General features: G+C 47.1%; 1 protein-coding gene across 1 annotated transcript in view; it reads left to right on the top strand.

Annotated features, from left to right (window-relative positions):
* Nid2 (nidogen 2) overlaps positions 1-24,981 on the top strand; it is a 60,883-nt gene that overhangs the window by 31,083 nt on the left and 4,819 nt on the right. The window contains exons 9-17 of the mRNA XM_021181845.1: positions 8,716-8,859; positions 9,339-9,467; positions 10,238-10,381; positions 15,714-15,833; positions 16,926-17,174; positions 21,045-21,266; positions 21,748-21,917; positions 23,973-24,102; positions 24,517-24,688. Coding sequence (XP_021037504.1) covers positions 8,716-8,859; positions 9,339-9,467; positions 10,238-10,381; positions 15,714-15,833; positions 16,926-17,174; positions 21,045-21,266; positions 21,748-21,917; positions 23,973-24,102; positions 24,517-24,688 — 1,480 coding nt within the window. The remainder of the gene's footprint in view (positions 1-8,715; positions 8,860-9,338; positions 9,468-10,237; positions 10,382-15,713; positions 15,834-16,925; positions 17,175-21,044; positions 21,267-21,747; positions 21,918-23,972; positions 24,103-24,516; positions 24,689-24,981) is intronic.

Consider the following 24,981-nt stretch of genomic DNA (forward strand, 5'->3'; position numbering starts at 1 on the left):
GGCTGGCCAGGATGGCCGAATCAGTGAGCTCTGAGAATGACTGGAGCTCACTGGCTGGCCAGCATGGCCGAATCAGTGAGCCCTGAGAACGGCTGTGGCAGAAGCTCTTGTGGATCCCGAGGTGGCATGAGAGAACCAACTCTCCAGAGTTGTCCTCTGACCTCTACACATGCACTGTCGTTTGCACATGTGAGTCTCTGCATATGTGTACACACAGTAAAGTTTTAAAAATTAAGGTGGAGATTAACAATCATGGAAGACACCTGATACTGACCTCTAGCCTCCATATGTGCATGCATCCATACACATAAACACATGTATACTGTGCCACAGACCTATAGCGTAATACTTGTGTCTTGAAATATTACATATATATGTGTGTGTGTGTGTGTGTACATACATACATGTGTGTGTGTGTGTGTATATGTGTGTGTGTGTATCCATACATACACATAATCACAAGTAAGTGAGACTATGTTCCAGATTTATTCATTAGAAGATGTAACATTGGTTTGGCACTACTTCTCAAACTGTCTCATTGATCTAACCGATCTCTATCAGAAACTAGCTGGCTTATTTGCAGAAACCAAATTGATCCTAAAATAGACATTCCAGGAACCCATAGTAGCTAATAAGATCATCTTGGACCAACTGTCCAGATGCAAAGGAATGAAGTAGAGCCCCTGTCTCACCTCATACATAAACAAAACCCAACTCAAAGTGGATCAAAGACCTAAATGTAACTGTCTTAGTCAGGGTTTCTATTCCTGCACAAACATCATGACCAAGAAGCAAGTTGGGGAGGAAAGGGTTTATTCGGCTTACACTTCCATACTGCTGTTCATCACCAAAGGAAGTCAGGACTGGAACTCAAGCAGGTCAGAAAGCAGGAGCTGATGCAGAGGTCATGGAGGGATGTTCTTTACTGGCTTGCCTCCCCTGGCTTGCTCAGCCTACTCTCTTATAGAACCCAAGACTACCAGCCCAGGGATGGTCCCACCCACAAGGGGCCTTTCCCCCTTGATCACTAATTGAGAAAATGCCTTACAGTTGGATCTCATGGAGGCATTTCCTCAACTGAAGCTCCTTTCTCTGTGATAACTCCAGCTGTGTCAAGTTGACACAAAAATAGCCAGTACAGTAACACTACAGGCTTGGTCTCCAGGTGGCACACTATTTGGGGAGGTTCCAGAAACCAGGAGATGGGCAGTAGACAGCAGAAGTAGATGATGGGATGGATCATGACCTCATGGGTTATACTGTTTCCTGTCTGCCACATACTACGGCCATCATGATCCGCCTTAGCATAGTCAGAAGCATCAGAGCCACTCTGTACATGAAACCCAAGCCAGAATACATCTGTTCTTGCTGAATTTCTTTCTGTATTTTGAGGCAGTGATGATAACACTAACACAGAAGCATTCTACCCACAGGTAACACCTAGATGAGCATCAACTGATGCACATACAAAACAGTCCTAAACCCACACAATAGACACTACTCAGCCATGAAAAGGAATAGGGTACTCAATGTGCTACAGCATGGGTGGGGTGTGACAGCCACGCTAAGTGAAAGAAGCAGTGACAGGGACAGCCCAGTGCATGATTCCATGTACATAGAGTGTCCACACACAGGCAACCCAGAGAGTTACAAAGTAGACTAATGCTTGCTCATGGACAAGAGGGAATGCACTAAGGGATAGTCAGTTAGGGTGCAGGGTTTCTTTTTAGAGTTATGAATGTCCTAGGAGGTGGTTGCAACGGTGGTTGTGCAGCTCTGACTGTGGTGAAATCATTGATTTACCTTTCAGTTGAATGGATTGTGCATGACAAGTATTGCATCTCAACTGAAGGAAACTGGCAGAAGCAACTCAGTGGTTCACATTTCACTGGGCCTTAGCCCTGCCTGACCGATAGGAACGTTCTGTGCCTGGCCATCAGCAGTAGGACACAGGAGAACCTTATGTGGAAGTCAGTCAGTCTCGTTAGACTGCAGACTGGGTGATCCCAACTTGGAAACACTGGAAAAGGGAGAACTGTAGAGTTGGTAAAAAGAGCAGTGATGAGCAGGGTGGAGAGGAAGATGGATGGAAGAGCAGGACCTCCGAAGGTCTATGAAGCCATGGCATACCAGGCAGTGATGGAGGGTTCTATATTCTTATACATGTGCTATTCAAAACCTGAGCACTTGCACACAGAGTGAACCCTGATACTGTTTAAAGATTTTTATTACGTGTGTGTGTGTGTGTGTGTGTGTGTGTGTGTGTGTATGGGGGTTGGGGGAAGGAGGGAAAGTGCAGGTGCCCAGGGAGGCCAGAAGCATCAGATCCATTGGAGCTGGAGTTCTGACAGCAGACATACGTGTTGGGAACCAAGCTCCAGTCCTCTAGAAGAGAGAGCAGCAAGGGCTTTTATGCACTGAGCCATTTTCCAGTGTAAGCTCTTATTTTTAAATTGTATTCATTGTTATTTGTTTTTTAAATGAATATACAAAGTAATAGGTTTCATTATGGGATTTTCATACAGACTTTTGTTATCTCTTTGGGTTATCTTTCTCTCCTATTCTCCTTTCCTGTCTCTACCTTTCTGACCCACTTATCCCCTTCCTTCCCAAAGAGTGGACCCCGTTCTTTCATGAATATGTATTCTGTTACCCTCTCCTTTAGGACCTCTTTCTAGTTTTATGGTTTCCCATAGGCTCACCTACCTAGAAATTAACACCTATACTTTTTATGAGAAGAAACAATGGGGTATTTTCTGCAAATGTCACTATTTCTGTTTTCTTGACGACTAAATAAAAGTCCATTGTTTGTATGCACCACATAGTCTTTATCATCTATTAATAGACATCTACGATGACTCCATTTCCTTGCTGTTGTGAATAGTGCAGGCTCTCTCTGGCAGGACTTGGTGTCCTCTGGAGTTAAGTCCACATGAGACCCATGGACGTTAGTTACCGGTACTGCAACAGTAGTGCATGATAACAATAGGGGAGCTATGTGGCCGAGGTTGGAGAGATGAGGCTATGAAAAACGCTCTTAGCAATTTTTTTATTAACCTGCTTGTTCCTCAAAGGCTGTCTGGTTTACAAACATGACCTACCTAGACAATCTAGGATGGGCTGCAAAATCAGGAAAATCCACAGAGAATCAAGGTGACGTTTGAGTTATTTAAACCAATTCATTATGCTTTCCCCCTAGAGCAAGAGGCATATGAAGAGAGCTGTTCCTCAGCCACTGCTGTCCCTCAGTCACTGCTGACACTGCACACAGAGTCAGCAGCACCTGTGAGCGTTGCTGGAGCTGACACCCCGTGTGCCTCCACAGATTCAATATGGGTGTCTCCTCAGCAATGCGTTAGCTAAAGAAGAAGATGGCAGGACCTTGGATGAAAGGAGAAACCTGAGTTTGTTAGTTTGGTTGCTTTGGATAAAGGAAACTGGGCTAGGGTTTACCCATTGGACAGCCAACGGTGGCATTATAACATAGGAAATTAATGCATGGAGATACCACTTGATTTTAGAGTAGCATGTAAATCAAGAAGGAAGATTCCAGTTGCATTCTGTGAGGAGAAAGATAAAAACACCTGTGTCACACAAACCACTTCTCCATGCACAGATCCCCAGCTCTGCCCTCTCCAAGTGGAGAGATCTGGTCTGTGAGGAAGAACCCACCCATGTCATAGAATGCCATGAACTCATTTAGGAAAATGGTTTTTCTGTCTTTGGAAATATCGTTGGGTCTCTTCTTACCAAATGAGAGCAAGCTAGCAAAGAGTACCAATTGCTACTTAGTCTTGTGAGCTTCTTTCCCACCCAAATACTATTAACAAATAGTATGGTATGTTTTCAAGCACTGCCCTGAGTGAATTAGCTTATCTAATCCCCATAGCAACTGCTACTCAACAGGGGTGTATTGTTATTATTTCTTTGTAGTTGTAAAACTTGACAGGTTGAGGTGAAACCGTTTGAAATGCAGCTGGTAAGTGGCAGGCTGGGATTCAAACCCTGGCACTGGGTACAGAGCCCACACTTGCCCCACATGGTGCAGCTGCACCACATGGGCTCTGTCAGTTTCACAACAGCCTCACAGTATAGACACAGATCACATGGGAACCTCACAGTATAGACCCAGATCACATGGGAATGTAGGGTTTTAACATTTTGAGATTGAACCATGCTTCGCATGCACACTTCCCCTGTCATTGCATAGGAGCCTTTCCAGAGGGGGCTCCCATCAATCTGGAAGGCATGTCAGGTCACATAACCGTGGGCCAACGTGGCTCTGTGTTATAGTAGTAATTTTATGGAGGGGGGTGTCTGCCCCCACTCTATCCCATTTAGCTCCCAAGTACACACAAACACTTCAGATCTTGTTACCAAGCTGCTGGCAGTGTTGGGCGGGTTCTGAGCTATTCTAACCCGACTAGTCTATCCGTAAGCAGATAAATGCCAGCTGGGTCTTGCTGTCGTCTGTGTGTCCTCAGGGCAAGCTTCTCTTGGCCATGTGCTCATGGTCCATCATGTCTCATGGTGACCTCCTCTTTCCCTTCTCCTTTGTCCTTCTCCTCACGGTCCCTACCCGAGATCTCTTCACTCAGTCCCAAGTTCTGCCTTCCTCTCTCTTCTGCCCAGTCACAGGCTCTAGCTTTTTCTTATCCAATCAGAGATTACTGGGGAGCATTCTTGACAGCACATTGGTCAATACAGTGCCCATGTCCAGACTGCAGCCTGACTGTGGAGCACAGAACTCAGCATATGAATACACAGCGCACAAGACCAACTCCAACACTGGCTTTGCAAGATGCAGATAGTGCAATACCCCAATGAGGAAGAGAAGCCTGTGACTCTTGCTGTCCTCCAACTGTAGCCCTCTGTCCCAAGCAGTTTGCCATATTGTCATAGGACAGAACACGGTGCTCGTCCTCCCTCGCCAGGCAGGGATCAGAGGGCCATTCTGCGAAGTCCAGTGATGGCTCCTTTAAGGAAACCATTCTTCTCTTTCTAAGTGAGTCAGTGAATTCCAGCTCTTGCTTCAGGGAGTCACTAGGTTAAGTGGGTGAAATATGAAAAGGCTTAAGAAGGGCATGACCGACCTTGGCTTGCAGTGAGAGGAGAGAGCTGGCAGACTCAGAAGTTGTGAACAGTGAAGTGGTTTTAGGAAACGTTTTCTCAAGATGTTACTGGAAGCTACACATAGTGGCTGGATGCAGAAGGGCTCACTGAAGTAGCTGATTTTTACATTTTTATTGTTTTTCTCACTAAGGGGCTCTGCATTTCCCCTTAGAGCTAGCTCTTTAACTGTTGTCTGTTAAATCAGTATTGTGTAATTGTGGATGTGATTGTATTGATGTAAGTATGGTAGTTTAAGAGTGCAGGTCACCTCTGGTCTGCTTCAGAAATTCTCTTTTTATGTTAATGCCAGCAGGGAGATAGGCTCTGACAAACACGTACGTGCACCCACTAATCTTTCCTGGAATTCACTGTGGTCAGCTGGCTACTGAGAGGGACTGCCTAGGAAGGCTAAGCATTGGTATTTAGAAATTAAAGTAGTTTGTAGATGACTATTCCCTTTGGAAGGTATTCTAAAATGAGGAAATAATTGTGGGGAGAGCAAGGTTCTTGTCTTGCATGGCCTGGTGTGAGGCCGTTCTTAGTTAAAATCTGCCCAGAGACTGGTTTCCGTGACTCTGTCTACATGCCCATGTTAACTGGGCACTGCTACCCCCAATGCTGGGTTCTCATCCCTTGGCAAACAGGTCCAGAAGAAGGCATTCCCAAGATGGAAGGCAGGCTTTTTTTTTTTTCCTTTTGGTCTGGCAGAGATTCCCTTATGTTAGCTAACATTGGGGTGAACTGGGGATAGACCTATAGCCAACCCCACATTCAGGCCTCGATTGGGGAGCTGAAAATGAATGTTCTGCCGTTTACTAGGAAGCGGAGGTTATCTCAGCTGTGGCATTTCAGTTTACAACAGACTTGAAGCAAAACAGAAGAGTCTAACTTGGGCAGCAGGACAGTGAAAGTGAGACAGTGAGAGTCTTGAAGGACTCAGGAGGAAGCCAACCCTCTGAAGTAGGCTTCGGTAACTAGCACTTTGGACAGGTCTCAGCTGTAGAAGGTGGCTGAGGAGTCATGGGTGAGACAGAAGTGGCAGAGAATCCTGGCACTAAGTACAAACAGAAGTCCTGCCAAGGTGTATGTACAGATGCTAGGATTCTGGCTTCTAACAGTGAGAGAACTATTGTACAGGTGGGGTGTCCTGGGATGTATATGAACCTGCCCTCCAAGACAGGGATCAGACACAGACTTAAGAGGCAGAAACCCGCCCCCACCCGCACCCCCGTTATTATATCGTGCATGGAGTAGTCTGATAGCAGGAGTGACTTAGTGCAGAGATTGACGTACACGGAGCTCCTGAAGCTGTCTGTGTCCAAGATTACAGTTCCACAGACTGAGGCAAAACAGACGCCTCAGATAAGGACAAAGAGCTGCCACACTGAGGAGGCAGGAGGACACAGTCCCTCAGGACCACAAGACAAGCCAGTGGGAACACCAGCCTTGGAAATACATTATGTTCCATTTTAAAGAGCAAATCCAGGAGATACAAACAATGCCCATTGGATTCTGCACTGAAGAGTCAGAAGGGGGTCGCTGGGCATCTGGACAGCATCCTTGTTGTCGGTGCCTTTGGGTTAGATAGGTAACTGTATGAGGTTTCTCTGCTGACAGCTGCAGAATGGTGGGCAGCCTGGGCCCTGGCCTGGGGCTGTTTGGACTTTTTATCTTCTGACCCTACCTACTTCTCCTGACTGTAACCTTAGGCAAGTTACTTGACGGTGCCTCATAGAGAAGGAAGGTAGGCCATTGCTGCTGTCTGCACATGTGATCGTGCAGATTTCGTGGGATTGGATATGGAGGGTTCCGAACACCGCTGAGGAGACACTCAGGGAGTGTCATCTATGACTTGTATGTCTCTCCGGAAGTGATTTAGAGATGGATTCACAAGACTTAGGAAGAGTAGGTGGTGGGAAGCTATTTCTATTTATTTGATTGTGTCTTAGTTTGGATTTTACTGCTGTGAACAGACACCATGACCAAGGCAACTCTTATAAAAACATTTATTTGGGACTGGCCTACAGGTTCAGAGGTTCAGTCCAGTATCATCAAGGTGGGAACATGGTAGTGTCCAGGCAAGCATGGTGCAGGAGGATCTTCATCTGAAGGCCGCTAGTGGAAGAATGACTTCCAGGCAACTAGGATGAAAGTCTTAAAATCCCCACCCATAGTGGCACACCTACTCCAACAGGGCCACACCTTCTAATAGTGCCAGTTCCTGGGCTGAGCATATACAAGCTATCACAGGTTGTATCTTTACAAAGAAAGTTTTGAAGGCACAAAGATGACCCAGGATGGCTCATTGGGTAAAGAAGTTTGCCATATTGTACTTGTTTTCTTTCTGTTGCTGTGATAAACTCCATGACCAAAACCAATTTGGGGAGGGGAAGGTTAACTTCATTTTATAGATTACAGTCTATCATGAGGGGAAGTCGGGGTCGGGGGTCAGGAACTCATGGCAGGAGCCAGAGGTAGGAGCTGAAGTACAAGCCACAGAGGAGTGTTGTTTGTTCCTCCTGGCCTGCTCAGTTTGCTTTCTTAACATCCCAGGACCACCTTCTCACATCAATCATTAATCAAAAGAATGCTCCTTGCCTGTAGCCCAGTCCGAGGCAGGAGGCATCTTCTCAAATGAGAGCCCCTTAGTGAGGTGACCTTAGTGTCTGTCAAGTTGATAAAATCTAACCAGTGACCAGAGGGCAATTTCTGAAACCCACCTAAGTGTGGAAGAAGTGAGCATACTCCATGGAGCTGTCCTCTGATCTCTACAAGTACACTGGGCATTCAAGTGTGCACAGGGCTGTGTGTGTGTGGGTGTGTATACATACACAAAATTACATATATAATTTTTTTTCAATTTTCAAAATGACTTAGAATTCCAAACTTATCCTCCTGATAGAGATAGCTGGTAATAGAGAAACATTCTTATCTCCAATAAGATAAGGAAGTGGCAATGGTAGTAGGAACTCTTGTGTGTCTATGTCTGTGTCTGTCTGTCTGTGTGTCTGTTGGTCATGTGCATGCAGTGATCAGGAGCATTACAAACTCTAACCAAGGTCTGTTTGGATGACATCCTATCATGCCCAGTGTCCTAAGCACCAACATGCTAGCCTTCCTAGCTATAGCACATATGAACTCTTGAGCTAGGACTCTTTCTAAAATTGAGATTCTGACTGAGACAGAGTCTGAGACCCTGTGAGGTGTTAGATTTAATCCACAGTGAGATTGAAGTGAGAGACTGACAAACTCAGCCAGAAGTTTGGAGGTTGAGTCTGCGGGCCAACTTGCTTGCTGACTCTAGATGTAAGTACTCTACCCCATGTCTCTTGCTCCCCTCTCTCATGGGAACAGAAGTCTAGCACAGAGTCACCCTGAGAGCCCAGGGGATACGAGAGGCCTTCCTGCCCTGGAAGCACACCTACTGAAAGCCAGACCCTGCTCTGCACAGCAGGCATGAGGAAGCTGTTGAAATTAACATCAAGATACAAGTAGTCCACCTTAGCTTTGAACTCATAGCATAGCAGAGACTCCGTCTCCTTCCTTTCCTCCACATTCTCTCTGGGATAGTCACTCTGACTTTTTTCTGTTTCTTGCACATAGTTGACCCAGCCCCTGTTGGAGTGAATCCTTGCTATGACGGGAGCCACACCTGTGACACAACAGCAAGGTGCCACCCGGGAACAGGTGTAGAATACACCTGCGAGTGCACACCTGGGTTCCAGGGTGATGGGCGGAGCTGTGTGGGTAAGAGACATGTTCTCCATTTCTGTCGCATAGTCCTGGTTTTCACCTTCTCTTTCCTGCATCAGGCAATGATTTTAGCCTCTGTTAATCTGGGTACCATCATATGAAAGCGGAGGCAGAGTCTGGCTAGGTTTGGGAAGATAGTTTAGAGGTGGGTATTTGTGTTAGAGCTATAGAAAGAAATCATCTTACGAAAATATAATTGTTTCACTTTTCTAAAGTATTCAAAAATTATCTTCCTATGGCTTAACTGGAAAGATTTGAAAATGGTTGTCTTTGTTTCTGATGAGCTGCAACTTGGGTTTTTTTTGCCCAGTGTCCAAAACTCTCAAATTTCTATGCTTTCCATTTGCCAACAATTATTTCCACTGAAGCATCAGAGTGCTGGGGAAATTAAGTTGTTGGACCTTTGTTTCTGGAACACTCAGTCTCAGTGCTTTCTGTTCTCTCTTTTTTTTTTTTTTTTTTTTTTTNCCTAGATGTCAATGAGTGTGCCACTGGCTTCCACCGCTGTGGCCCTAATTCTGTGTGTGTCAACTTGGTGGGAAGCTACAGGTGTGAATGCCGCAGTGGCTATGAATTTGCAGATGACCAGCACACTTGTATCTGTGAGTACCAGAGTCCCTTTTCCCTTCAGCTAGGAGGCTGCTGAATCCCACCTTGTGATTCACTGACGTCTCTACCGTGCCTGTTATAAGGAGGCTCTGATGTGTAGCGTTTCTGAAGTATGTAGCCCTTTGCTGCAGTTCAGCTCAGTCCTGTCATGATGACAAGTCACCATTGGGTTTTCCCCATCTGGGTATTATATTGAGTTACCTGAGGATGTTCTCAGTTGGGATTCTGGGGTCACAGGACCAGACAGCGATTAGTAATACCCCAGCTCTAGAAAGAATTCATGTTGAAAGGTACCTGTCTCATGTGAGGAGCCAAAGATCCCCAACCACAATAAATATACTCTCTCTGGATGGATCTGAAAGACCTAGAATTCCAAATCTATCCAATTGATGGGGCTGATAATAGTACACATTTCAGTCTCCAGTAAGCTGACAAGAGTACCAATGGGACTGGGAACTGTATGGGGTGTGGCTCTCTGTCAGAGGTGTGCAGTGCTCCGGGGAAATGCTGTAACCTGCATCTGTTTTGACGACTTACTGTCATGTCTAATATTTTAAACACAAACGTACACTAGCACATCTCAACTCTAATAGGCACATGAACCCTGAGCTAGAAATCTTGCTAAAATTGAGATTCTGACTGATACAGGCCCTGAGACCCCGTATTCCTTAAGCTCCGCAGGTGTGCCGATGCTGTTAGTCTGTGGGCGGGACGATGAAGAGAAAAGCTCGAACTCAGCTCTAAACTCTCACTTTCTTTCCAGTGATCGCCCCACCTCCCAACCCTTGCCTCGATGGCAGTCACACCTGTGCCCCTGAGGGGCAGGCCAGGTGCATTCACCATGGAGGCAGCTCATTCAGCTGTGCCTGCCTGCCAGGCTTCATTGGCACTGGGCATCGGTGTTCTGGTGAGTAGCTGTGGGTGGCTCTTGAGGACTCTGCATGGTCCCTTTAGGTATACATCCTCAGAGAGACACAGCTTCTCCCCTCCTGTGACTCATGCAGCCTTGGGATTGCTGAAAGAGAACAGGCATCTTTAGAGTCAGGAGGGAGTCCAAGGGTGTTCTTCAGGCGCCAGACTGGTGAACACCCGTGGTTGTCTTGGAGTGTTGCCATCAGTTTGGAAACTTTCTGTTCCTTGGAGCTAGTGTAGGCTGGAGGGACTCATACCAACAGTTCTAACTAAATTCTCCCACCTTCATCAAACACCTAGTGAGATGGGCTGTTATGTTGGTTAACTTGGTTGGTTGGTTGGTTGGCTGGCTGGCTAGCAGGTTGGTTGGTTGGTTGGTTGGTTGGTTCCTTTGTAGCCATGGCTGGCTTAAAACTCAAAGAGATCCATTTGCCTCTGCCTCAAGGATCAAAGGGGTACGCCATCAGACCTGGCAGTTTTTATTATGAACTTGTCATGAGCTAGATTTATCTGGGAAGAGAGAGCCTCAATTGAGAAACTGCCACAGTCAGCTTTGCCTTTGAGCATTCTCTTGATTGCTAACTGATGTAGGAGGGCCCAAGTCTACTGGGGGTGTATGCCTGGGCAGTAGAAGAGAGTCAGCTAAGCTTGAGCCTGACAGTGAGCCAGGCGAGCAAGCCATTGACCTGCAGCATTGATCCTCCGTGGTCTCTGCTTCAGCTCCTGTTTTGAGTTACTGTGATGGGCTGTGGTCTGGAAATGTAAGCGGTAAAATGGAGCTTTCCTAAACACTTTTGATCAGTAGTTGATCTTTTCCATTTCAGATGCTTTCCAACCTTTGTTTCCTCGTGGTTTTCTCTTACAATAACCGAGTTTCAGTATTGTCATATACTGTAGTCTATTTAGACAATTTAGAAGCTTCCCTGAATAAACCTTTATCTTGATGCATTCTTCAGTTTCCTAAACATTCACACTATTGGGTATGAATCTGATCTTTAAACAGGTTCACAAGGCCCACCTGCTCCTGTGGGTCAGGAGTGTGGGCATGATGCAGTAGCTGCTAAGTCTTCGGATCTCTAGTAAGGCTTAAGACAAGGGTCACCACTTAGTATGGACAGGTGTCAGGACTGTTGGACACAGAGCCTGTGTTCTGTCATAGAATGCTGTGCCCTTTGGTTTCTTGTCACGTGGGCCTTTCATGAGACAAGTCTGTTTAGACACAAGTCAGCTTGCTTTATTATGGCAGGCCAGCAAGATGGAAGTGGTCATCTCAAAGGTGCTTGCAGTGTTGTTTTACTTTGTTCTGATTGTATGTCTCTAAGGAGAGTCTTGATGGAGATTATGCATATCATGAGACAGGGATCACCGAGATCCATCTTGGAGGCTCCCCAACAAACTACAGCCATGTTTGGTAATCATCCAAGCAGGCTTCAGAGAGGGGTTATTCTCCTAAAGATTCCACATGATAGTCTGTGCTAATCTGGGAATCATTTGCAGAATAAACCTACAACGTGTTAGATATGTGCATGCATTCATATTTAGAGGTGTTTCATAGTCCTCATGTCTGTGAGCCAAAAAGGCTCCTTGCTGAGAGGCTCTGTGATGGGGAACCTTGCAGTCGGAGGCACACATTTTTTGTTCCATCAGATGAAATGAGGATGTGTGTGTTTCCCTCCAGCCATGCTTTGTTAGGAACCAGGCTCCCTGGAAAGGTGCCCTTGGATTGGGGTTCTCAGTCTGATTTAAGTCACTAGCAGGAGGCTTTGATTCAAAAGGAGTCATGTCTTTTCCGTCTTCCCTCTAACTGGAGCAGTTTCCATCCTGTACTAGTGTGAGCTGGATCGTTCCCAGGTTGTTAAGAACCTGGGTGACTTTGCAGGAAGAGCAGATTGTCTTGGGAGTTTCAGGTGAGTTAAGGAAGCCAGGGTAGAGAGGGTCTGTTTTATTTTTGTTCAGGAGGCAGGTGAATGGTACAGACATTATTCTCAGGAATTCTGTGCTCAGAGACACTGGGTAACTAAAGCATGGACAAGAGGGTGTGGACATAGAAGGAACAATGTTTATCACTAGTGCCACCACTACCACTACCACAATTACAGGTCCCAAGGGAGATCACCACATGCCACACAAACACAAGCAGCAGACATTTATGTGTGATTGGACGGTTAGGGAACAGAGAGAAGACAAGGGCGTGTGGACCAAAGCATAGGGTTCTGGGTAGCTTAAAGGTTAATCAGCACCAGAGAATTAAAACCATGACAGCAAGGCAGTCATTCAGTGGTTGGATTTGCTTCCAGCAGCTTCTGTTCAGAATGAGGGCAGGAAGCTGTCAAAACTCCAAAGCATGAGCTACAAATGGAAGGTTCCAGACGTATTGTTCAAACAGATTCTTGAGTTTAATGGATGAATGGTGGTGGCTTAGATTGTGCTGGACTCTCACTGCCTTTTTTCTGTTGCCTTTGTGACAAGGGACTGTCCTGCTCCTCTTCAGTTCTCCTGACCTGACCTGAGTCTTCCATCAGCCCCTGAACATCATCCCGCTCACTAATTAATTGTTATTGGCGTCTTCATATCAGTGGGGATTAAAAGATAGCTCCTACTTTTGAGAAGAGGCCAAAGTCCTTCCCTATCTTCTGTCTGGACACTTGTGGACACTGTCTGGACACTGTCTGACACCTGTGGACAGGTGACACGAGCTCTGACTCTCTGCAAACCCCATGGTGTTTGTGCTCCTGAGGAGATGCAAAGCCAGCTCTGAGCTCAGGCCCTGGGACTGCTGACTGGCCTCTAGCTATCCATCATGGAGGCCCTCCAAGATGAGGCTAGACTGCAATTCTGGGAGCCTACAGTTCTCCAGCTTGTGGGTCAGGGATTCCTGGGGTGTGATAGTAAACTTCTTCAAGGGTTTCTTTCCTACTTCTGCTTGTTATTTGTGACAATTACTGTCTGTGGTACCCTTGGCATCCATGAAGAATGTAACAACGGGAGAATGACTGGTTCAGGTTTGGTCAGAATCCCTAAGTGAGGGCTTTACTAAGGAGATTTGGCAACCTTGGGGACTCCCCACTCCCTTAGTTAAAAATAGCCTAAGAAAGGACTCCCTGGGGTCCTGCAGTAGGCTGTGTGGTCAGAAGTTCCTGCTTCCTGCCATTGCTTGGGGTTCCTGTCACCACTGGAAGTACTTATAGGGTATGCTCTGTCATAGTGGGAATTTCCTGAATTTGGCTGGAAGTTCATTTTTATAGCTTTGGCTCCTTGGTCAGTTTAGAGCCCCTCTAGGCCCAGCCAGCTCCCCAGTTAGGTGTGCCCTGGAGCTGGCCTTTGAAGAGACAGGATATGCTACTAGGATAAAAATGACAGTTCTTTGGTAACTGAGATGCTGTCTAGGATGCTCACTAAACAACTCCCTTCTTAATCTTGGGAGGGGACGATAACCAGAAAGGCAGTTTGCTTGCCCAGGGAGAGCTGCTCCAGGTGGAGTTAAGCTTGCTCTGTTGAGCATTCATGGGTCTTTGGACTCAAAGGCACTGTTCTACAAAGGCAAAAGAGAAATAAGCAGATGCTTCCTAGACGGGCATAAGGGCTTCCTGTCCAGGGAACGAAATGCCTGTGTGTAAGGAGCAGTGACTGCCCACCAGCTGAGGAAACTCCTGAGCTGTAGGAGCGTCTGGAGAATGGGGGCTTGGGAGAGTCTGTCCCTGAGTCTGTCCCATTCAGATCTGACCCTCGTTATAAAGTCCCACATTCCACTGGTGTGTGCCTGCCCTGCCGTGGCCACAATGAGCCCAGCTCCTTTTCTCGTTCTAGGTTTCCTGCCATCACCTTGTCTCATGGTTTGTTGTTGTTGTTGTTGTTGTTGTTGTTGTCGTCGCTGTCGTCTCCTCCTCACACTTCCATTTGCTGTTGTGGGTATGACACATGCTTTGTTTTGGTTTTGGTCAAGCTGAGGTCCGGAAGTCAAACCTGTACCTTTTGTTTCCCCCACCATCCTTTTTTCTCTGGCAGGCTTCCTGTCCCCCTAGAGCTCGCCTCACCCCCTGGCATCAGCTTCAGTGTTTCTGCTTCGGAGAGTTTCTTGGGGGTTTTGAGTGTGGGGTGGCTGGGGAAGAGGTGGCTTGCTATTGATAAAGCCTGGGCCAGCTTTAACAAGTAAGGTAAAAGGCTTATCAGCTGGCTGTGCTCAGGCTGTTCATCTTGCAGTTTTGAGTGCAATTATGGAAATCCTCGGGAAGCTCGTGTGGAGTGCAGGGGCCTGGGCTTCTCCGCGGTCAGTAAGTTCAGGCTCTCGCGTGCATGTGCATCAGAAGTGCAATAGCAGTCTTCTCTTTGTACAAGTGAAGAGTGCGTTTCTGTAAAGCCGTCTCTGGTTGGGGGGTTTAGACAGCAGTCTGATCAGGCAAGGATCAGTTTCCTTCTAAACTGAAAATGTGTTTGGGGCTTCATCTGACACCTGTACCTCTACAGGAATATAAAGGGAGCAGATGTCAAACAAAGATGGAAAAACTATTGTTTCCTATATTTATCTTTTTTTTTGTAATATCATTGACAGGAAATTAGTGATTTACAGTATAGGTTAGTACTTGAAAGGAAATAACATCTAGAATTCACAGTATCCAAAAACACCCCAGAAATACCCAGCGGGATATTTTTCTCTGCGTACCCATGCTCAGCTTAGATTGGGTTTCTCCACTGGGCATTTGTCTCATTTGTGTTTGTTAGCTCACATGCGCCTGGATTTGGTTTTGTCTCAGTTGAGGTTACAATTGCTGTGATGATACCAAAAGCAGCCTTCAGAGGAAAAAGTTTATCTTGCTCACTTCCATGTAACAGTTCATCATCAAAAGCAGTGAGGCCAGGCCATCATGCAGGGGTGGAACCTAGAGGCAGGAGCTGATGCAGATGCTGTGGACCAGGACTGTTCACTGCCTTGCTGCCCATGGCTTGCCCAGCCTACTTTCTTATAGAACCCAAGGATAGCACCACCCCCACCCACGAGTGACTGAGTCCTCCCCCACTGATCACTAATTAAGAAAATACCCTATAGAAGCATTATCTCAGTTGAGCCCACCCCTCCCCTTTATGTCTCTGACTAGTGTCAAGTTGTCATAAAACTGCCAGTACATGCTTTCTATTTTGTTTTTTGTTTCTGTCATGCTTAGTGTTCGACATTAGCATGTCTCAGCTCAGACCCAGGGATGTTCTAAAGTTGATAACTTTGGAGCCACATGCACTCTGACCATGTAGTCACACAGCTGTTTGTGGTGAAGTCATGGCCTTCCTTCCTTCCTTCCTTTCCTCACCTCTCTGCCTGTCCCTGACCTCTGCAGATGTTGATGAATGTGCGGAAAACAGATGTCATGAGGCAGCTATCTGCTACAATACCCCCGGGTCCTTTTCCTGCCGTTGCCAGCCTGGGTATCGAGGGGACGGGTTTCACTGCACCTCTGGTAAGTGATGGAAGACCTGATTAAACTCGGGAATCTCCCAGCTCCTTCCCTCTTATTTTCCTCCCTGCCCAAGATGGAACCTGGACTGAGGCCTGATGGGGGGCACTTATCAGGCTCTGGATTCTTCTCAGTAGACTCCTGATGTCCACTGACCGCTAGCTGGTATGTGAGCTTCTTGGAGTCTCACCCACCCTGTGGCTGCTCTGGTTCACTACCCGAGTGATCTGCTTTGCTGGGTGTTGTTTGGGGACCCATTGAGGGGAAGCTTATTCAGTAGAAGCCTCATGCACTGGTGAGCCAAAGTCAGTACTCGTGGTGACTGCTTTCATGGGGCTTGGCCAACATACAGCAACATGGCTGCTACTGACCTGGGCTGCTTAGACTTAAGACTCTGGGTCCCAAAGAGTGGATGGAGTTAACTTGTCCTCTCTAGAGTCTCCCAGAACGCCAGGCAGTTTATTCTTCATTTTGCCCAGATATCAGCTGGCCCCAAGGCTGAGGAACAAACTGGACTAGCTTACATTTGTATTTATGTAAAGATATATGGGGAAAATGGAGGGAATTCGTAATAACTAGGTAGTTGGTAGCAAAGCCAAAATAAGAACTCAGGACTCGAAAATGTGAGTGAGGCTGGCGAGATGGCTCAGTGGTTAAGAGACTGAGCTCTTCTGAAGATCCTGAGTTCAAATCCCAGCAACCACATGGTGGCTCACAACCACCCTTAATGAGATCTAACACCCTCTTCTGGTGCATCTGAAGTCGGTTACAGTGTATTTATGTATAATAATAAATAAATCTTTGGGGTGCAGCAAGTAGGAACTGAGTGAGTGGAGTTGACCGGAGCGAGCAAGGTCCTAAAAATTCAATTCCTAACAACCACATGAAGGCTCACAACCATCTGTACAGCTACATTGTACTCACATACATAAAATAAATAAAGAAATCTTTAAAATGTTAGTGTCTTACTGTTTTTCAATGTCATAGTAACTTTCAATTGTATGGAAGAAACACTCAGTACAGAAGACTTTATGGGGGCCTGGTTAGTGTGGATGGGTTGCAGGACCTCTTATTTCTCCTTTATGTCTCCCTCAGACACAGTTCCAGAAGATTCCATCTCAGGACTGAAGCCCTGTGAATACCAGCAGCGCTATGCCCAGACACAGCACGCCTACCCTGGGTCACGGATCCACATCCCCCAGTGTGATGACCAGGGAAACTTCGTGCCACTGCAGTGCCACGGCAGCACTGGCTTCTGCTGGTGCGTGGACCAAAATGGCCACGAAGTCCCTGGCACGCAGACTCCACCCGGCTCCACCCCGCCCCACTGTGGACCACCTCCAGGTGAGCCTCCTGCCACAAAGACATCCCGTATGCCCACCCTGGCCTGGAGTCAAGGGACAGAATGGCTTTGAACGTGGGTGGTTTATAATCCAGCTCTGATTCTGCAGACGTGGGTCTGACTGCCTACTATCTTCTCATAGCTTTTTTTCCTCCAAAGAACTCTTGAGTGATATAGACACACCCATGTGCATGTTAATGTCATAGGGACATATAGATACAAAGTGACATGCAGGATCCTTTATGCATTGGACTCTAACTGCATAGATCCTTGTTGAGTTGTGACTGAAAGCTGAGTCTCTGAGTCAGGCTGTGGCCCACTGAGAGAGGCTTGAGAGAGTTGAAGAGTTTTCCTAGCATAGCGTTAAAGCGAGACTCCTTTCTAGGTAACCGTGTAGAAAGCAGTCTGAAGGCTGTGCTAATGTTAGCAGGTAAATTAGGTATGGAACTCGGAGTGGAATGCATTGAGCTTCCTTCTAAACCAATGACCCCCATCCTTTTCTAGCCAATCCAGTGTGGTCTTGGGATGCTCTCTTTCCACAGCTGCTTTCGGAGGAAGTATAGAAACCCATCCATCTGATCTGAGGTGTTCATGCAAACATGGCCAAGGTGCTAGAGCGTGGTGGACAGAGTCTCACGGGCAGTGTGAGCAGCAGCAGCTTCCACCGGGCAGCTTGCCAGCCTCTTGCTGAATTATTCAGAATTGGGCAACACGTGCTGCTGCTTCAGCCGGAATACTTCCTGATCTGGGAGCTAGTATCCAAAGAGCCACTTTCTAAATTATAAAATAAAAAGTAATGAAATTATAAAAACAATTTATAAGCCACTGACCTCAGCTTTTAGTGTATGAGGGAAACTGAGCCGGACAATTTCCAGCAGTCTTGATTCTTCAACATTTGTAACTCAGTGTTTGTAAAATTCATGTATATAAAAGTTAGGGGCATAGATCTGGGAAGAGTTGGGGGAGGAAGGGTGAATATGATTAAAATAGATTGTACAAGAAGATTCTCAAGGGCTGGAGAGGTGGCTCAGTGGGTAAGAGCACCCGATTGCTCTTCCGAAGGTCCAGAGTTCAAATCCCAGCAACCACATGGTGGCTCACAACCATCCATAACGAGANCTGAAGACAGCTACAGTGTACTTACATATAATCAATAAATAAATCTTAAAAAAAAAAAAAAAAGAAGACCAAAGCTTCAAAAAAAAAAAAAAAAAAGAAGATTCTCAAAAAATAAAACTAAAGATTCATATAAGTTAACTGGTAATGGATTGCTCCACACTGATTTTGGGCCACACACACACACACACATCTCACCCCCACTGCTTCTAATAGGTTCTTTAGGAAAAAGATTCTGCAGGCCTTAAAAAATAAGGTGCCTAGAGAAATCCTGATTTGGTCGTGGCTCCTCTCAAAAGCCTCAGTTCTCTGTGAGAGGTTTGAGAGTCAGTGGTTCAGTGGGCTCGTGGAGGGATAGGTCAGCACTCTGTTAAGCTGATTAAACTAACATGTGCTAAGGATAGTAACACAGGCACATTCCTTTGTGCCCTGGCACTGCTTGGCCCCGCCTGCCATCTCTGACTAGTCTCATTTGCATAACCAGGCCTGTTGGATAGAGGCTAACATGCTCTGCACTCAAGACTGTTTGAACCTTAACCAATCAGAATCAGGAAATAAGCAAGCCCAGGATTGGATAACATAGCTTATAGCAGTGGGGGATAAGACGGGTGTGTACCTATGAGGGAGGGATCTGAGCCCAAGTTGGCTTGCTATGTGTTTGCATCCATCCAGACACAAACCCATGTTGGGTGGTCCCCAGAAACAGGAGTGGCTCTTGGGGGTGGTGTTCAGTGTGGCTGTTGGTGGTTTTCCCAGCACATCCCACTGTGAATTGGATGACGAGTGTTTCAGGGGGTAGCTGTTCTCTCTCCTGTCCTGGAACACTTTGGGCTGAGCAGGACAGAGTCTTGCCTTGTGTCTCCTTTGCTTCCTGTTTGTTCTTGAGCTAAAGCAGCCTGAGGCTCAGCCACTTCCTAAACCTGTGAGTCTCGATTGAACTTGCTGAGTTTGAGATTAGAGGCTCAGGCAACTGGCCCCATCCCGCTTGTGATGCCCCCCTGCTTTGTTCTTTGAAGTGTCTGGAGGGTTTTCAGCAGAAGAATGGACTAAGTTGCCCTAGGTTTTGAATGCACCATTGTGGCTGTTGGCTGAGTGCACTGGTTTGGTGGAGTGGAGGCTTCAGAAGGTGGGAACAGCAAAGCCAGCCCAAAGGCTGTTGCCATGGTCTCTATGTAAGCTTATGCCTTGGGTTTAAATGCCCCTGTGTAGCTGCTGGCTGAGGATACACTGGTTTGGTGAGGAAAGGTGGAAGCAAAGAAACTAGCCAGTGTGCTGTTGCCATGATCCCAGTGTGAGAGGATTCCTGGAGCCAGGACAACACATGGGAGAAGAAGCAAGAAGTCAAGACAATCTGTTGTTTTTATTTGTTATTGTTGTTGTTTGATTTTGGTTTGGTTTGGTTTTGAGACAAGGTCTCACTATGTAGCCCTAGCTGTCCTGGAACTTACTATGTACACTAAGCTAGTCTCGAACTCACAGAGATGAGCCTATCTCTGCTTCCTGCAGTCCTATGTTCATCTCCAGTCAGAAAGTTTTTGAAGGTAAAATTAATAAGACTTTTTTTGACCTGAGATGTGAGGAGTGTGAGAAAAGGGCATATGGGTGATTTTATCTGAGCAATGGGAAACGCACGTGCTGTGGAGTGGAACTAAAGGCACGAGGAGCAAGTTTGGGAGAAAGCAGAAGCCCAGTTCGTATTTTTGTGCTGAGATTCGGGTTATGCATCCAGATGGTAGTAGCAAGAAGATAATGGGCTGTGTGATTCTGCAGAGCATACATAGGCTTTGAGGTGCAGCAATGAAGACAGAACCAGAAATGCCTTTAGTTATGCTCTGCAGGCCATCTAACTGCAGTGAAGAAGTGATTTCAACAGCTGATGATGGAGCCTTTGTAGATCCATCCTCACATGGAGGGCAGAACCTCTGTGACCCTGGGGCAGCAGCCTAGCAGAAAGTTGCAGGGTGAGAGGGACTGGCATACATCAGAAACCAGCAGGTCTTTCTTTAATCATGGTGGAACCAGAAGCCCGAGGATCCGAGGGCGGTTGGGGGTGTGGAGTCCTAGAGAAAACAGGATGGTATTGTGACAGAAGAGCTTGGCAGAAAGGCTCAGCTTTGAGATAGTGCCAGCAATACAACAGCAGTGAATTCTTGAAGCCGGATAGTCCAAGAAGCAGTTCCCCATTGCTCAATGCCACCTCTGCTGTGCCATATGCAGTGTCCCATCACCCTTGCACCTTGTAACTGGCCACTGAAACGTAGGGCTATGTACAGCTCAGCTTCAGACTCTTTTTCTAGGGCACATAGGTCAGCCTATGATGGCGAAGAACTTGAGACAGGTGGAAAAGAGTTGCTTTAAAGTGTCATGGGTCACCGAGGCTTCAGAGAGTCTGCACAGTGTTCTGCCATCAGAGGAGCCCTGGCACATAGCCAGATGCCCATGTGCATGTATCTCACTGGCCTGAGTGAGGTGCATGGATGAGCTTGCTTGTCTCCTTGTTCTTGTCTTGATGTGGCTGGGCCTCCGTGCCAGGTCCTCCTGGCCTTGGGAGATGGGAGCATCAAGGAACATCAGGGTGACTTCTTTTCTGGGTTTCCACAGAGAACTTCTGAGAACAATGTGCTTCCTTGGCCCAGTGTCCAGGGGCATGGCCAAGGCCTTGACCAGAGGAAAAGGAAGGCTAGGAGATCAGGAGGTGGGACCTGGAGCTCTACTGATCTTGATTGGCCATCCAAGGTTTTGTTTCTCCATCTCAGAGCCCACCCAGAGACCTCGGACTGTCTGTGAGCGTTGGAGGGAAAGCCTGCTGGAACACTACGGAGGCACACCCAGGGATGACCAGTATGTGCCCCAGTGTGACGACCTGGGCCACTTCATCCCCCTGCAGTGCCATGGAAAGAGTGATTTCTGTTGGTGTGTGGACAAGGATGGCAGAGAGCTGCCGGGCACACGCTCACAGCCAGGCACCAGGCCTGCATGTAAGTATAGGATGCCCCAGGCTCTCCTGTGTGTCACTGAGGGCTTTCTGTTGGGGTTTCTGAGGTGGGAATAAAGTCACCTCATCAATTTGCTGGGTTGACTTATCATCAGGGTATCTCAGGATCCCAATCTGGATTTAACGCTGGCTTTGCCACTGTTATAAGAATACCTCGCCTCAGGCCAGAGTGAGGCTATTTTGCCCTCCAGCCCTGGGTGAAAGGGGACAGTACCACCCTAGGGCCCCAGGGAACATTTGGCTGCCATTACCACATCCTAAAACTCTGCACTTTGTTAGGAGGCTAGTTATCTTTATCTTTTGAGTAAATGGCAGAAATATGAGTAATTAATCTTCAGGAAAAAACAAAACCCCTCAGAAACCAGGCTTTCTTTGAAATATGTTCCAGGAAGAACTGGGTAATTGTGGAGGTTCTTACGAACAGGGGTAACTTTTCCTTCCTCTGTCCACCTTCCCACAAACAGGCATACCCACCGTCGCTCCACCCGTGGTCCGGCCCACACCCCGGCCCGATGTGACTCCTCCATCTGTGGGCACCTTCCTGCTCTATGCCCAGGGCCAACAGATTGGCCACTTGCCCCTCAATGGCAGCAGGCTTCAGAAGGACGCAGCCCGGACCCTGCTGTCACTACATGTAAACTGGGTTTCTCCAGGAGGGCTGGGTTCCATGAGGAGGGTGGGGTCTGGGATGAGGAGGGCGGGGTCTGGGATGAGGAGGGTGGGGTTTGGGATGAGGTTGCCTTCAGGCTTGTGGGCCTGGAGGAACTGAGCTTTGTGGTTTTCAGAGGGAAATGCAGTGCAATGCAGGGACTCCTGGCATGCCTGCCTCTGGGCATCATCTGCTTTAGTGGGGCTCAGTTGCTGGAAATCATGTCTAACCCACTCTAGCCGCTATATCCTGAGGGCATCATGAAAGTCCAGATAGCAGAAGAATTTCAGAGCTGTTGGCTGTTTATGGGAAGATCATTGTTACCTCAGGTTCCTGGGGGTTCTGTTCTGGTCACAGACATTTGGAAGTCAAAACAAAACAAAACAAACAAACAAAAAACCACAGAGGAGGTGGTCATTTGAGACATCAGGGTAGAAATCAGGACCACTTGTCAGGCTGTCCCCTTTCATTTTCCTTCTGTCTCTTTGACTCACTCTTTTCCTGGCTCTGCCTGGCCCATTGTACAGCTTTGGGGAATGTGTGCTGCCTATTCAGCCCCACCCCCACCCTGTCCCGCAGCCCCGCCCCTGGGTATACTTATCTCTTGAGCTTGCAAGGCACTTCCATGTGGAAGGAGGGATTTCTTCTCTGAAGTGGGGACAAGAGAGACTGATAGCTACCATGGAAGCTGGTCAGATCTTGTCTTCAATGTACACTGAGCAGACATTTCGTACAGGGCAGAGTTCTCTCTGTTTACTTCTGTTCTTGAACTACTGTTCCTAAGAAAGCTTCAAAGCAGCCAGCTTATGATGAAAAGAGGGCCTTTTTCTTCGAGATTCGAGGCTCTGTCCCTGATCCTGCTTTTTAAGAGTGTAGTGCTTTATAAGTTTCTCCATGCTAACCGTCTTGTGTTGTAGCCACACCAGATGGCTTGATTGCATTTCTGAACATGTCTAAATGGGCAGGGAGGAGATGGTTATAGTAGAACTGAAGGAGAACAGGGAATTATAAGCACTCTGTAGGGCAATTTACCTAAAATGTGACCTTCATACCAAGAAGCTTGGTTTATGAATCCCGTGAGTCCCTGGGCTCATTGCCACCTACATGAATGTGTGCCCTTGCTTCAGAAGAAGGGAGGACTTTTTAAGTTTAATTTTCAAATAAAAGTGCCATTGACCTTAGGTCCCCCCATATAAATGCTAGCTTTTCTACAGGAGCCAGATTCTTCACACAACAGTGTCTCGTGGTGACTACTTTAGGCCAAGCCCTAGGAGGTTTTCCTAGGCAAGGCGGGGACTGGTGTGGCCTGTGTTGAACTCTGTGTCTGCTGGGGGTTTCACAGCAAGAAACTGGGTTAGAAATGGAAAGAAGCAAGGCCTGTGTGGAGCTCAAGCGGGAACATCGCAGATTCAGGGTTTTGAATAAGACGGTCATTCATCACGAAGGAAAGGGAGAAACTGTACCAGCCAAAGGCTGGCGACCACAGTCCTCCCAAATTGTTAAATTACAGGCTCTCTTGTATACTGCACAACTAAGTGCTTATATTAAGAGGCAGGGGTGATTACACCTGGGGCTGGGGAGGGTTTCATTCTATTCACCCAGTAGGGCAATCTTGTTGACATGTGTTAGCAGATTTTAGAAAGGTTCTTTAAGAAAGTGCCAGTAACACTTGGAAGCGTCCATCTTTTGCACCATTAAATATTAAGGGCTTACCTAGCAGGATGCTCCTCTCATCAGTGAAAGGGCTGGTTTTTCTCATGAAATGACCATGTTCACAGCCAGTGCTAACAGTACTGTAGGGGCTTACTGTCTGGAGGTAGTCAGTGGGGCTCTTTATAAATGCCTTACTGACTGCCGTGTTGGAGAAAATGAAAGCATACAGGTTAAATGGCTGAGCCTGTCTCTGACCTGAGGGAGGAGGCTCTACCAGCACCGCACCACCACAGCGCAGGTTGTTCACAGTAGTGCTGTGTAGCCGTGAACTTAGGGCTAGGGATTCAGGAATCCTAATCCTTCTGATGTCACCATTGGTCCTCAAAGGGCTCCATAGTTGTGGGGATTGACTATGACTGCCGGGAGAGGATGGTCTACTGGACAGACGTTGCTGGTCGGACCATCAGCCGCGCCAGCTTGGAGGCAGGAGCCGAACCCGAGACCATCATTACCTCAGGTCAGCAGCTCCTTCCCATGGATACTTGCGGTACCTTTTGTGTTACTTCCATTGGCCTGTTTTGTCCTGGTTCTCCTATGCTCATCTAAAGGGAAGGTTAAATTCTGTGCAGATGACTTTAGAAAGGTGGTTTAGGATGGGATGAATGAAGTGCCACTCCAAGAGTAGTTCACAGTAAGACTGCAGGGTCTGGCAGTTTATATTACCTGTCCCTAGCACCACTGATGCCAGGTGCCATCAGGGCAGCAAGGTCCAGCACAGGAGAGACTGGATATGGTTTAAAAAGTTAGCCTTTGTCCTGGGGCTTAAGGCTTTTATGTTTTATGCTCTGGATTCTGTAAGCTGCTCAGCAGACAAGGAACCTGATTTCGCCTTCTACACCAGCCAATGCTCCTGTCTTACCTTTATTTCCAGGTTTGATAAGCCCAGAAGGACTTGCCATTGACCACTTCCGTAGAACAATGTACTGGACAGATAGTGGCCTGGATAAGATAGAGCGGGCCGGACTGGATGGTTCCGAGCGGAAAGTCCTCTTCCACACAGATCTGGTGAATCCACGAGCCATCACTGTGGATCCAATCCGAGGGTTAGCTGGCTTTCTTTGATCTCTCATGTAGATCTGTTTTGGAGACCCTGGCTCTTATATATGTCATGGGAAGGTCTAGAAGGTCTAGATAGACCAGAATTAAAAACTCAAATACAGTAATTCACCAGATATGTAGACCCGCTGCTGGGTGTCAAGCATTCTTGTAGGCAAAAATCAGGTTTTTTGTTTGTTTGTTTGAGCTTGCATGCATTGTACAAGGCAGGAAGTAAGATGACATTCAGTAAGGATGTTAGTTAGCCTGGGATGGGATGTGTCACACAGAGAATCCAGAC

The sequence above is a fragment of the Mus caroli genome, chromosome 14 (genome assembly GCF_900094665.2).
Source record: "Mus caroli chromosome 14, CAROLI_EIJ_v1.1, whole genome shotgun sequence".
NCBI classification, from domain to species: Eukaryota; Metazoa; Chordata; class Mammalia; order Rodentia; family Muridae; genus Mus; species Mus caroli.